The sequence below is a fragment of the Symphalangus syndactylus genome, chromosome 11 (genome assembly GCF_028878055.3).
Source record: "Symphalangus syndactylus isolate Jambi chromosome 11, NHGRI_mSymSyn1-v2.1_pri, whole genome shotgun sequence".
Taxonomy (NCBI): domain Eukaryota; kingdom Metazoa; phylum Chordata; class Mammalia; order Primates; family Hylobatidae; genus Symphalangus; species Symphalangus syndactylus.
In genome coordinates this window covers 58074599-58087708 of record NC_072433.2, presented here as the reverse complement: position 1 = coordinate 58087708, position 13110 = coordinate 58074599, and the positions used below count along the sequence as shown (strand labels likewise).

Genomic DNA, 13110 nt, shown 5'->3' with positions numbered 1-13110 from the left:
ACCCAGCCGTGGCTGGGGGGCAAATGGTACTCACTAGAGCCACCCCCAGGAGGCACCTGGCAGAGCTCTGTGCAGAGCCAGCCCCGGTCGCAGAAAGCAGAGTTTGCTGGAGTGCCTCAGTTGATCACTCTGTCTCTTTCTCCCATTTCCCTCACTTCCCTGAGCAAAATGCAACAGGAAACAAAGTCTAGTTGTGAATCTTCCAAAGCCTTCTGATGTTTACCATTTTCTCCCAGGAGAGGGAGGTGAGGGGTGGAGATCTCTCTGCAAACAAAATACACTTAAAAAATTTCAGCGAGCCGATGCACAGACACCCTGCAACTCAGCTTGTCTCCGCTTATTAGGTGTTCAGAGCGACAGTGGTCCCACACTATTTCAGTCCAGGAAACCGTGAACTCCGTTAGTGGCAATGCCCTCGAAGAGGCGCAGGTGTGTGCACCTGTGATTAAGGGTGTGCACCTGTGATTAAGGGTGTCAGCCTCATCTCTTGAAGCAGAAAGTGTTGTCACCTGGTGATGGGACAGAGGGAAAAGCTCTGGGACTGGGAAACCTGGGGGCTTGTGTCAAAGCTCCACCCATCAAGAGCTTCAAGAGAAGATGTGGGGGCGGGGGTGGCTGGAAAGATGGAAGTTGGGATGGGAAAGCGGTTGTAGAGAAGGATTCACTCCTGGACCGAATGCAGGAGGATATCCCGGGCGAGAGAAGGGAGGGTCGGGGATGGGCTGAGTTGGAGTCCCAGGGGAAAAGCGGAAGCGAGAGCTTCGTCACCCGCTGTCTTCCAGCTCCCGGTGCGCGGCACCGGCGGCAGGCGTTGGGCTTTACCTCTCTAAAAGTACTGGGGCAAAGGAATGGAGAACACGGCGTCCCGAGCTCCCAAGGGAGGCGAGTACGCGAGGTGGGGTGGGGAACATCCCAAGTGCGTGTGTGCTGGGGGGCTGGGGGGCACGATCTCAGTTCTCCCGGGTGCCCCAGCCCTAGCGCACGCCTCCGCTCCCGCGCCCCCCTTCGCAGGCGCGCGCGAGGCGCATCCCCCTTCCCTCGGCGGCGCCGGGCGCGCGCCCGGCCCCCTCCTCCTCCCCTCCGCGCCTCTCCTCTCTCCCGGCAGAAAGTTAGCAGCGGGGAAGGAACTCCGGGCTGCAACAGCGCGCGGCGGCGGCGGCAGAGGCTGAAGCAGGAGCCGCGGCGGAGCCGGGGAAGCGGGGGCGCTGCAGACGGAGCAGGTGCCGCCGGCGGGTCCGCGCGCCCCCCTCGGTCCCCTTGCCTGAGGCTGAGGGGGGGGCGGTGGTGGGGGGGCCACCCGGACTCGGCGGGCAGCGTGGGGCGGGGGGCCATGCGGCCGGGCTCCCCGCTGGCGCAGCGGGACAGCGGCCAGGGCCGGGGGCGCAGCGGCGTCGCTTCATGCAGCCGGGGCGGCTGGGCAGCGGCGGCGGCGGCGGCGGCGGCGGCGGCGGCGGAGGCGGCGGCTGAAACCATGTCCGGGCAGCGCCGGGGGCTGCCGCCGCCGCCGCCGCCGCCGCCGCGAGCCGGGAGCCGCGATGGCCCGGTGGCCCGCACCTCCTCCGCCTCCGCCTCCGCCTCCACCTCTGGCCGCGCCGCCGCCGCCCGGCGCCTCTGCTAAGGGGCCGCCGGCGCGCAAGCTGCTTTTTATGTGCACCTTGTCCCTGTCTGTCACCTACCTGTGCTACAGCCTCCTGGGCGGCTCGGGCTCCCTGCAATTTCCCCTGGCGCTGCAGGAGTCGCCGGGCGCCGCCGCCGAGCCCCCGCCGAGCCCGCCGCCACCCTCTCTGCTGCCTCCCCCAGTGCGCCTCGGCGCCCCCTCACAGCCACCCTCCTCTCCACCGCTGGACAACGCGAGCCGCGGGGAGCCGCCCGAGCCCCCAGAGCAGCCAGCCGCCCCCGGGACCGACGGCTGGGGGCTGCCGAGCGGCGGCGGAGGCGCCCGGGACGCCTGGCTCCGGACCCCGCTGGCCCCCAGCGAGATGATCACGGCTCAGAGCGCGCTGCCGGAGAGGGAAGCGCAAGAGTCCAGCACCACCGACGAGGATCTCGCAGGCCGGAGAGCGGCCAACGGGAGCAGCGAGAGGGGCGGCACCGTCAGCACCCCCGACTATGGGGAGAAGAAGCTGCCACAGGCGCTCATCATCGGGGTCAAGAAAGGAGGGACCCGCGCGCTGCTGGAGGCGATCCGCGTACACCCGGACGTGCGGGCGGTGGGCGTAGAGCCGCACTTCTTCGACAGGAACTACGAAAAGGGATTGGAGTGGTACAGGTAGGACCCTGGGCTCCGCGGGCTGGTGGAGACGCGTGGGGGAGACGCGGAGGGGAAGCCGCGGCTTTCCACGCCCTTCGAGCATCCAGGCGCCGTCCCGAGAGGCCCAAGCCCCCGCGAGGGCTCTGCAAACCCTGGCGGCGTTGCTTAGGGGGATCGGCTGAGAGGGCTGGACTCCAGCGAAAGATCACTTTATTTCAGAGCGAGGGAAGGAGGTGTCACCCTGCCCTGCCTCCCGCGCTCCTCATCCAAGAGGTGCTGTCTGAATCTGCCCGGCTCCAAGCCTGGGAACCCCCAGCCCTCGTGCCTGCCGGGTGTTTCCCAACCCAGGCTCTTGCGGGGTTCTGGGATTCTGGGCTGAGGACGCTGAGGAGTGAGACAGGATGGCTAAATTGACTAAGGGGATTTGAGGTCTCCTGGAATCTCTTAAAATCACCCTCAAACCCATTTGCGTGGCTGGAATTCAACTTTAGAGTGTTAAGGCCAGAGCAAAATGAATAGGGAACAGTTACAAAGATCATGCTGGCGTTTTGGCCTTCCAGTAAAGAAAGGATGCCTCCCACCTCCGTAACTTTCCATCCCCCTTGGCTGAATGAGCACGGAGTTGATTTTGCACCAGAAGCCTCAATGTCTGCATGACAGTTGGTGCCCTGAGAGTTTTTATGCCCCAGACCGTGCCCTGTCTAATCTCCGCCTCCTTGCAACAGATTGGAGCTTCTGTCTTGTGAGATGTTCATCTCCCTCCTTTCCTACCGTCTGCCGGTGGTGAGAGAAAGGGAGGAGAGAGGACTAGAAAGTTAAGTGCAGGTAAAACAAATTAATAATCCAGCTTTCCTGCCAGCCATAACATGTTAAACGGCACTGGTGCAGATGCCCCAAACGCAAACCTCCTTCGCCTTTTTTTTTTCTCTTTCTCTCTTTCCTCCTGTTTTATATCTTTCTGGTTAACAGATCTGCATGGCTGGCTCCATCTCCATTGCATTTCGGTAATTAATTGCAATTGTCAAACAGAAACACAGCCTTTGTCAGCTAAAGTGATGTTATCATCTTAGCAGAGCCAATAGGTAAAATAAAGATTGTTTCCTGACAGGTTGCCTGCCCGTTGAGGAGATGTGCTTTCTAGGTTTAAATTACAGCCTGGGAAAGTTTTAGAAATAACTTAACTTCAGAAATACATAATAAATGTGTGCATTATGATTGATTTCTTCCACTTTTAAAAATATGCCTTATGCTTTAAAAGCTTGAGAGAAGTACACTTAGGCATAAACATTCCAGCACATTACAGGGAAGCGGCAAACGTGTCTGTTAATGTCTTGTCTGTTTCAACAGAGAGAACTAATTGCAGTATTTTAGGAGGCTTCAAACAGCCCCTTCCTATCAAAACATAAAACAGCAAATGCCTAATTTAACTGGAAAATCAGTATTTATAACATCAGAAGCCATGGCTTCCAGTTTGTGATTATAATTAAAAAGGTGTTAGGATGATTAATGCAGCAACAGCAAAATAAAGAAGGGGCATGATGTCTGGGAAGGTTTTAGTTGTTTAATTGCTGGTTGTAGGAATGCTCTGGTTTTTTCTGTGGGGTAGCTTTGGCCTTATGAGGGTAATTGCGTTTTTTTTTTTTTTCCAATTCTAATTTTAGAATTATGAGAATTGTCAAATGCCCCTTCAGGGAGGCAGAAAGATCAAATCTTTCCGAGATCTGAGGTGTTTGGGTTTGTGGCAGCTGGAAATAGAGGGCGGGGGGTGTTTTATTTGGGTGACTTAAAATAAAGTTAATGAAGGATGTGTGGTGGAATGTGTATAAGGAAGTCCCATCACCGGGTCTGGAGAGTTTTCCGAATGAAAGAATAGAAGATGCCAGATTTTCCTAGATTCCTTTATGCTGATGTTAGGAAGAGAAGGTATAGAAACTACGTTGTTTGACGTGGCTCCTGAATATATTATCCCAGCGCTGTGGTATGCCCAGCCTTCTACTCCCAACCAATGCTTGTGGTATTTGGGACTCGGTGTCATATTTGGTAGCCAGTCACAGAACTGTTAAAGTGAAGAGGTGTGGATAGAGCAAGATTCCCCTGGTCCTCACTTAAGGGGACCATGTGGTATCTCTGTGTCCTTCATCCCCACCCCAGCATCTAGTCCAGTGGTGCTGATTGAAAGCACTGGACACAAAATTCTCTTAGGAACAAGCTTCCTGCCAATACATGTCTGTCTAACATAGAGGGAATCATTAGCCCCCCAGCTCCGCTTTTGGGAAGACCCGTTGGACCCACAGGATCTGAGTGTGCTGGGACTGCTTTGGACCACTCTCCAGCCTTACCACAGACAGCGGTGCTTTGAGGCATTTGTGAAATTTTCATCAGTTCCATCTATCTCTTCAGACTCCTCTCTCACTCCTGTATAGGAAGAGGGTCAGCATTCTCACTGTATTGTAGAAAAGGAAACAGTGGCATTGACTCGGTATCAGATGGCACTGATCAGTGGCATTGATTCCAGTATCAGAAACTCTTTCTCCTGCTTTCCTGGTCCAACTCTTCATCTTTTAAATGGTGGTATCCGTACCTAAACGGTATAGTTCCTTCCTATACCGGGTATGCTATCTGGGATCTATTTGACTGATTAGAGATCCACAGGTTAATTAAAGGTTTTAATTTTTCCCCTGTTCATTTATTGTTATTTTGTTTAAATGTGCTTCCAGTAGCCTATGAATTCTGCAAGTGTTTCTGGTTTTTGTGTTTTCAGCAAGAGGGAGGGCCAAGAAGAAATTGGGGCTGCTGTCTGCACAGCTGGCTTGGGGTTTTCTCATATTCAACTCAACAGCCCTTACAGGTTCAGTTCTTCAGTGTCACTCCAGCTATCTCCAAATCCGGGTTTTGCTTTCCTCCTGTGCTGTTGATCTAATGTGATATAAAAATACATCTGAGATTAGAACGTGTGCATCAGATTTTCAGGGCAAGATAGACTAATGGATTGGGATGCATGTGTTAAAATCTACGGAGAAGAGAGCCTCACTTGGTGGATTGACACAGGCCAGTGATTAATAAATTGGGTGAGATTAAACCCTCCATGCCCTCTTCCCTCTCCCTTTCCAAAAAAGGCAAAGCCACAATGCACTTTTCAGAATGAGCTGATTACAGGCTGTCTAGGCAGAGACTTTAAACTCTTCTAAGGGATGGGACCTCAGGCCCGGCCAACTGGCTGCCACTGCAGAACTCATCAAGGTGACAGAGATAACATGAGCTATTTTCTGTCTCATGGTTTGCATAGCGTACAGTAACCATGACCACTTTATATTGGAAACCATTCAGACCCAGGGCATGTTTTTTTTTTTTTTTCTTTTGAGATGGAGTCTTGCTCTGTCGCCCAGGCTGGAGTGCAGTGGCGCAATCTCGGCTCACTGCAACCTCTGCCTCCCGGATTCAAGCGATTCTCCTGCCTCAGCCTCCCGAGTGCCTGGGAGCTCTTCCATGGTTTTAAGTTGTCGTCAGTGTCAACAGTGAATACACACATTCCATTGGCTAGGGGAAAGTAACTCAGGAAAATGCTCTACAAAGTCACGCTTATGCTACCCAGAGGAAAATGGTCAGTGCTCAGCAGCATATTTTGCATGTGGCAACTAGGGAGGGAATGGAGAAGGATGGAATTTCATTGGTGTTTACTGAATGCCAGCTATTGTGGCAATTGGTGCTACCTACAATTATAGACGTGTTATTTCATTTGAGCGTTGTGATGATATGGTGAGATATGTAGCAGCATTTCCACTTTACAGGTGGCTCCGAGAGGGTAAATGATTAGCTCAGGGTCACTTGGCTGTTCAGTGCCTGTCCTGAGATTTGAACCTGCTGTCTAATTTCAAAGGGCTGATTTCTTCCCCTGTACCACACTACCACACATAAAGTACTAGGAGGCATATACCCTGTGTTTATTCATTCATTCATTCATTCAATTATTTAAAAAATATCTACCATATGCCGTGCACTGTATTAGGTACTGGGGATAAAATGGTGAATAAGATAGATGAAGCACCTGTTCTCCTGGAACTAAGATTTTAGTAGGAGGGTTGTGGAGACAGCAAACAAAGAGCCAAATAATATGTAATACAAATTCTGGTGGTGATAAAGACTACAAAGAAAAATAAAGTAATGGATGGCCCAGAGCTGTTTTGTCCAGTATGGTAACTACTGTCTGTATGTGGCTATTGAATAGGCAAAATGTCCAAATTGAAATGTGCTGTATGTGTAAGATACACAGAATACTAAATTACTCAATAATAATTTTAGATTGATTACATGTTGAAATTATACTCATATCAAGTAAAACGTCTTGCAATTAAGTCCACCTCTTTCTACCTTTTCAATGTGGCTACTAGAAAATTTAAAATTACGCTTGTGACTCACATATTTCTATTGGGCAGCACCTATGTGGTGTAGTGCTTTGTAAACTTCAGGATCATCTAGGGATCTTGTTAACATGTAGATTCGGATTCAGCTAGTCTGAAGAGGGGCCTGGGAGTCCACATTTCCTCTTTCTTTTCTGTTTTTTTGAGACGGGGTCTCGCTCTGTTGCCAGGCTGGAGTGCAGTGGTGCAATCTCTGCTTCAAGTGATTATCCTGCCTCAGCCTCCTGAGTAGCTGGGACTACAGGTGCGCACCACCACGTCCAGCCAATATTTGTATTTTTAGTAGAGACAGGGTTTCACCATGTTGGCCAAGATGGTCTCGATCTCTTGACCTTGTGATCTGCCTGCCTCGGCCTCCCAAAGTGCTGGGATTAGAGACGTGAGCCACTGTGCCTGGCCAAGGAGTCCACATTTCTACAAGGTTGCTAGATGCTGCTGCTGCTGCTGTCTGGATCTCACTTTGAGTAGCAAAGTCCTGGAAAGTAATTGGGGAATGTGTGTGTGCATGTTGGTTATTATTATTTGAAAAAATGTTTTTAAAGGCGGGGGTCTCACTTTGTTGCCCAAGCTGGTCTCAAACTCCTGGCCTCAAGGAATCCTCCGTTCTCAGCCTCCCAAAGTGCTGGGATACGGCCATGTACCATGAGGCCAGGACAACATATGAGTTATATTAAGTAGGATGATTAGGGAAAACCTCTCTTTGGAGGTGATGTAAATCGAGTAACAGAGTAGACCCTCCCATGTGAAGATCTGGGTGGAGAGGTCTCCACTTGGAGGGATCAGCCAGTGCCAAGGCCCTGGGGTGGAAACAAGCTTCGTGGCCCTACAGAGTGTCCTTTCTTGATTCTAAAAGCACTGTTTTTGTTGCTGGACAAATCCGGGTTCAAAGCATGGCTTTGAGACTTATGAATTGAATGATCTTGGTTGAATAACTTATTTGACATCACTTAGCTTCGGTTATTTATCCGAGGGTAATTGCTTCCTTTTGGATTGTTGGGAGGAATAAATGAAATAATAAAAATGAATGTATTTTCTAAACAAAATGAATATCCTAGAGCAGAAATCCAAATAGAGTCTCAGCTACCGAGTCTGTCCATTTCTCAAATCATTTTAGTCTCGTGTATGCTCTACTTTCTATCACAGCTGTCATAATATTGTCCAAAGAGTCTGTTATTTGGGATGGTTTGGGAAAACCCCAATAATGATTGGCTTTGCAGTGTGCATCTCCTTACCCTTTTAAACTGAAGGTCACACAACTTCAGAGCTCAGGCAGGTCGCATAAATGAGCAAGATAGGTTAGGTGGAGAGAAGCTAAAGTGCCTGCCTGTGCTCTGGCTGAAGGGGAAGCCACTGTTGCAGTCCAGCTACTTTTTTTCCAATGTGCAAATGTGGCATTGGGGTTATGAGATCTTCCACTTTGTAAGAGAAACTGGAAATCCAGGTTTTGATTTTTAATATTGGCAACAGATTTAAGTTTCTTAAAAGCCCAGTGGGGGCCAACATTGTGGGACAAACAAAATACATCTGTGGGCTGGATACAGCCAGCCGGCTACCAGTTTGTGACCTCTAGTTTAAACTCATTTCAGAAAACAACTGACGTGCCCATACCCTGTGTACCCTGTGCAGTGGCCAGAATCGTGGCTTACATGTGCTATTTTAGTGTAGGGTTTTTTCTTTTTCTTCCTTTACAGATTTTGCAACAGCATGGGGGAAATACCTCCTGGATATATTGCAACATCCACAAAAGCCTGATATAAACAAGAACATTGAGGCAGAAAAAAGAAAATTCGCAAATACATTTCCCTCTGTTCTCAATTAACGTTCTCTTGAAACTGAGGAAATTCTCAATTTTTCACTCGTTAATCAGGAGTGCTTGTATTTGATCTATATCGATAACTTGCAGTTGTAAAATAGATTACGCTCAGGTGGATTAAGATCTTAGAGTTAGAAAAATTGGATTCCAAGCTTGGCTTTGCCACATACTAGTTTTATTGGACAACAGGTTGCTTATATTAATCTCTGTTTCTTAGGTGATGAAGGTGTTTTAACTCCATAGGGTCCATTCACCTATGAAAAGATTTTGGTTCCAGAACACATTTCTGTATTAGACTCTTCAGAAAGAGGAAGCTGTGGAATAGAAGCAACATGGTTTGGAGCCAGAATCTATTGGACAAATTACTTAAATAGCTAAGCCTCAATTTCTCCATCTGCAGAATGAGCTCAATATTACCCGCTGCCAAAGGATTACGTGAGGATGACACGAAATGGCATTTAAAGTGGCTTATGTAGAGCTTGTGACAGAGTAAATGTCTCTCTCCTCTTCTTTCCTCTCTCTCCCATTGTTCTTTTCTCTCTTACTCTTCTTCATTTTCCTTCAATGCCTTCCTTTATCCTGCCCATCAGTACTTAGGGCCATCAGTACTGAAGGTCCTAAAGAGAAAGCTGTAATGCATTTTTCATTTGAATATAGTCTTTTATTTCAAGATTATGTCTGAATGAGGGATTTTAAACCCTGAAGCAGCTCTTAAGTAGCTCTCCAGAGAATAATCAGAACCAGATTCCAGAATTTGGTCTATTGTAACTTGAACTGAAGGAGGAAAAAAAGTATGATTTCATGAGGTAACTGCAGCCAGAATTCTCTACAAAAGAAACGGGGTAAGGAGGTGGACAGGCTCTGTGGACTTCCACGCTGACATTCTCTTGAGCCCCCAGTAGGAACGGATGCCACTTGCCCCGGGTAAGTTCAGAGGCATTTAGGATGCCAGGAGCCTGTGTGCCTTTGGTGCTTCTGCGGAACAGAAGGCATTTGGGAATGCAGGATTGCTCCCCAAGACCCTGTGAAACCCTCTATTTTGAGATTTGGCTGCTTTCACCAGTGTTCTCTAGACATCCTAACATGATTTATTTATTTTTATTTTTTATTTTTGAAAATCATACCAGGCATTTTCACTTTTAAATCAAGTCAGGAGAGAGGCCTCGAGACTTTAGATGAATGAAAGATTGCTAGGGTTGTTTGTCAGAAAGTTTTAAGGGTTTTGCTTTTGCATAATGGATGATCTCTCTGGAACGGATTGAACCACCGCCCCGTTCAAGTAATCTCCTGATTTCATTGGTTTTTGTGGTTTAACAAGCTCCTCTATAACTGTCTTGGGAATTGCATTCTGAAATTATAATTCACTAAGGGAGCTTTTCAGCCCATCTTGCCATTAATTAAAAGAAGGTGGTTGGCTTTTTTGTTGTTGCTGTTTGTACTCACTACTTAGGACTTACTTGCCTTAAACATTTTTTTTTCAACCTTATTTAAGAATATACAAGGAAACAAAGCAACACGTGAATTAGACAATATTTTTTTCAGTTGCAAATGACAGAAATGGAACTTACACTATTGTAAACAACAAAAGACAATTGATTGCCTTACGTGATTGAGAAGTCTGGGGATAACTTGGCTTCAGGAAAAACTGGATCCAGGGGCTCAAATGATGTCACTAGGCCCCTGTCTCTTTCCATTCTTTGCTATGTTTATCTCTACCTGGCTTCATTCTCAGACAGGCTGTCTCACCACAGTTTAGGCAAGATGGTAAGACGCATTCTTAGACAAACATATTTTATGTTTATTAATCTTTTTGGAAACAGTTTTTCTTAAGAGCTTCTGTAGGAAATTCTTAGAGATGCCTTGGGCCCAGGTTGGGTCCTGTGCCCCATTCCTAAAGCAATAATTTTGTGGGATTCTAATCAGGCCTAGGAGATGTAGCTAGCTCTTTGGCTTGGGGTGGTGGTAAGAGTAGAGAAGCAGGGTTCTCTATTCTTTATGGGGAAACTGTTCCATGTAATTTCCCCATTGCAACCACATGAAATAGTTTCCCCATAGAGAAAGAGGGGTTCAGGGTGCTATTTTTAGAAAAGTGGGGGCCAGTTAAGCCAGATGGCCATTAAGTATATAAAGATCCACCCCCAGCCAGGCATATGATCTCTCTAATCCACTGGAGGGATTAGAGAGACCGGAGGGAGGTGCAAAGGGTGTTTGGGGATTTGTTATTTAGTTATTAATTCTGTGCAGCTGTTATTTAGTTATTCATTCATGTATTTATTCATTAAACATGTATTATCAACCATGTGCTATGTGCTTGGCTGAAACATGAACCAATCATGGCCAGCAATCTGAAAGAACTCACAGAGTGGAGAAATGGACATGTAAATGATCACATTGAAAGGTGTTATCAGTCTTGACAGAATGGGATTTATTCCAAGAATGGAAGGATGGTTCAATCTTGGGGAATGTAATAATGTGATTTATTGTTAATAAGGGCAAATGAGAAAAATTTATGATTTATTTTATGGATGCTGAAAAGATATCTTATAAAAAGAAATATCTATTTCTGATTTTCAGAACAACCTGCTATTAAAATAGGGTCATACCTAAAGCCAGCATCATCTTTAGTGGTTTAACACTAGAAGCATTTCCACTAAATCCAGAACAAGCCCGAAATGCTCATTATTGTTACTATTATTTAACCATTGTTCAGGACTTATTAGATAATACAATTAGAAGAGCAAAAGAAGAAAGGGGGGAGGTAGAATTATTACTATTTGCAAGTAATTTTAACTTTTTCTTTTTGGAAAACCTAAGATTACCAATCCTCCTATGAATCTATTAGAAACAATAATAGAATTCATTAAGGTGGCTGGTAAGGAAAAACAAAGTAAAATTTGTAGATTTCCTATATGCCTATGCCACCCATTGTGAAAATATAATGGGAAAAAATACTGTGTGTATAGAACCAACCAGAGAGACAAAATAACTAGGAATAAATTTAGCAAAAATTGCAAGGGACTTGTAAAAACAAAATATTAATACTCTACTAAGGGGTGCTGGAGAGGACGGGAGTAAATGCAGAGACATCCTTCTCTCGGGTGGCATTTCTTTCTTTTCCTTCCCTCCTCCTCCCCTTTCCTGTCTCCCTTTTCTTTCCCATTCTTGTTTGTTTGTTTGTCTAAGTCATTGCTGCATAAATTGAGATCAGATGTGTTTGAGGGTGATCTGAAAATATTGTTTATACAAACTTAACCAAAATGTACTTCATATATGGGATTTCCTTACTTTGCACATTGTATTTGACAGAGGAAAGGGTGGCAAAATAACTGTCACTGTTTAGATTCATAAACTATTTAAATTCCTTGCAGAGGGGCTGACTGCCTTACACCCCCAATTCAGGGGTAGAAGAACCATGCCCAAGGAGTGGATTAGGAGTTGAGCTGGTGGCTCAACTCAACTCTTAAGAGTTGAGCGCAGTGGCTCACAACTGTAATCCCAGCACTTTGGGAGCCTGAGGCAGGTGGATCACAGGGTCAAGAGATCGAGACCATCCTGGCCCACATGGTGAAACCCCCGTCTCTACTAAAAATATAAAAATTAGCCGAGCATGGTGGTGCGTGCCTGTAATCCCTGTTACTCAGGAGGCTGAGGCAGGAGAATCGCCTGAACCCGGGAGGCAGAGGTTGCATTGAGCCGAGATTGCACCACTGCACTCCAGCCAGCCTGGTGACAGAGTGAGAGTCTGTCTCAAAAAAAAACAAACAAACAAAAAAAAGAGTTGAGCTGGTGCACATTAGTCAATGTGGATGCACTCATGTTGCCACATAGCAAAAAGCGAATCAGAGACAAACCATGGTTATTTTAGGATGGGAGGGGGAGATGGAGGTTCGGATCTGATGGAATAACAGTCGCCGTGGGAGTGCCAGCGCTGGTGGTAGATGATATTATATCACGTGTGCCAGGCTTGGCTCCGAGTATTGAATTCCTTTAGGCTTCACTGGCACCTCGTGAGATAGGCACTGATATTACCCATGCCTTACAGGCGAGGGATCTGAGGCCCAGTGCTGGTAAGTCACTCGCTCAAACTGTGGAGTTGGGATTCAAACCCTGATGTATGGCCTCAAACATACGTTCTTCCCTTTATTTGTCTCAGAGTTCATTTCCACTGGAAGTGGTGTCTTCTAGCCTCATGGGAGTAAATAATAAGCGTCAGCATTTCCCTGCTTTTAGTTCCAGTGTGCAGATGGACAGGCTGCTGTAGGAGTCTTGCCCTCACAGCAAACAGTGCAAGTGGTTTTCTTTCTGTTCAGGGACTATGCCAAGCTCATTCCCCCTTTAGGGCCATTTTATTCTCTTTTCCCTCCTCCTGGAATGTTCTGTCCCCAGATCCCTAAACTACTGGTATCTCTTTATCTTTCCTTTAGGTGTTGGCTGAAATTTCAGCTCCTCTAAAAGGCCTTTCCTGACTACCTAATTTAAATAACTTCTTCCACTTCTGAGCTTGTTATGCTGTTTTATTTTCTCCAGCACATCTATTGCTCTCCAAAGTTATCCTCATTACTTATCTCCCCCTCACTAGAAGGTAAACTGCATAGGACCAGAAATCGATCTTGTCCATTTTGTTTCAA

At 47.1% G+C, this 13110-nt stretch overlaps 1 protein-coding gene across 1 annotated transcript in view; it reads left to right on the top strand.

The window, feature by feature from the left end:
* The first annotated feature begins 1483 nt into the window (after window positions 1-1483).
* Window positions 1484-13110, top strand: part of HS3ST4 (heparan sulfate-glucosamine 3-sulfotransferase 4) — a 448730-nt gene continuing 437103 nt past the window's right edge. Inside the window, exon 1 of the mRNA XM_055233271.2 lies at window positions 1484-2269. Coding sequence (XP_055089246.1) covers window positions 1536-2269 — 734 coding nt within the window. The 5' untranslated portion in view covers window positions 1484-1535. The remainder of the gene's footprint in view (window positions 2270-13110) is intronic.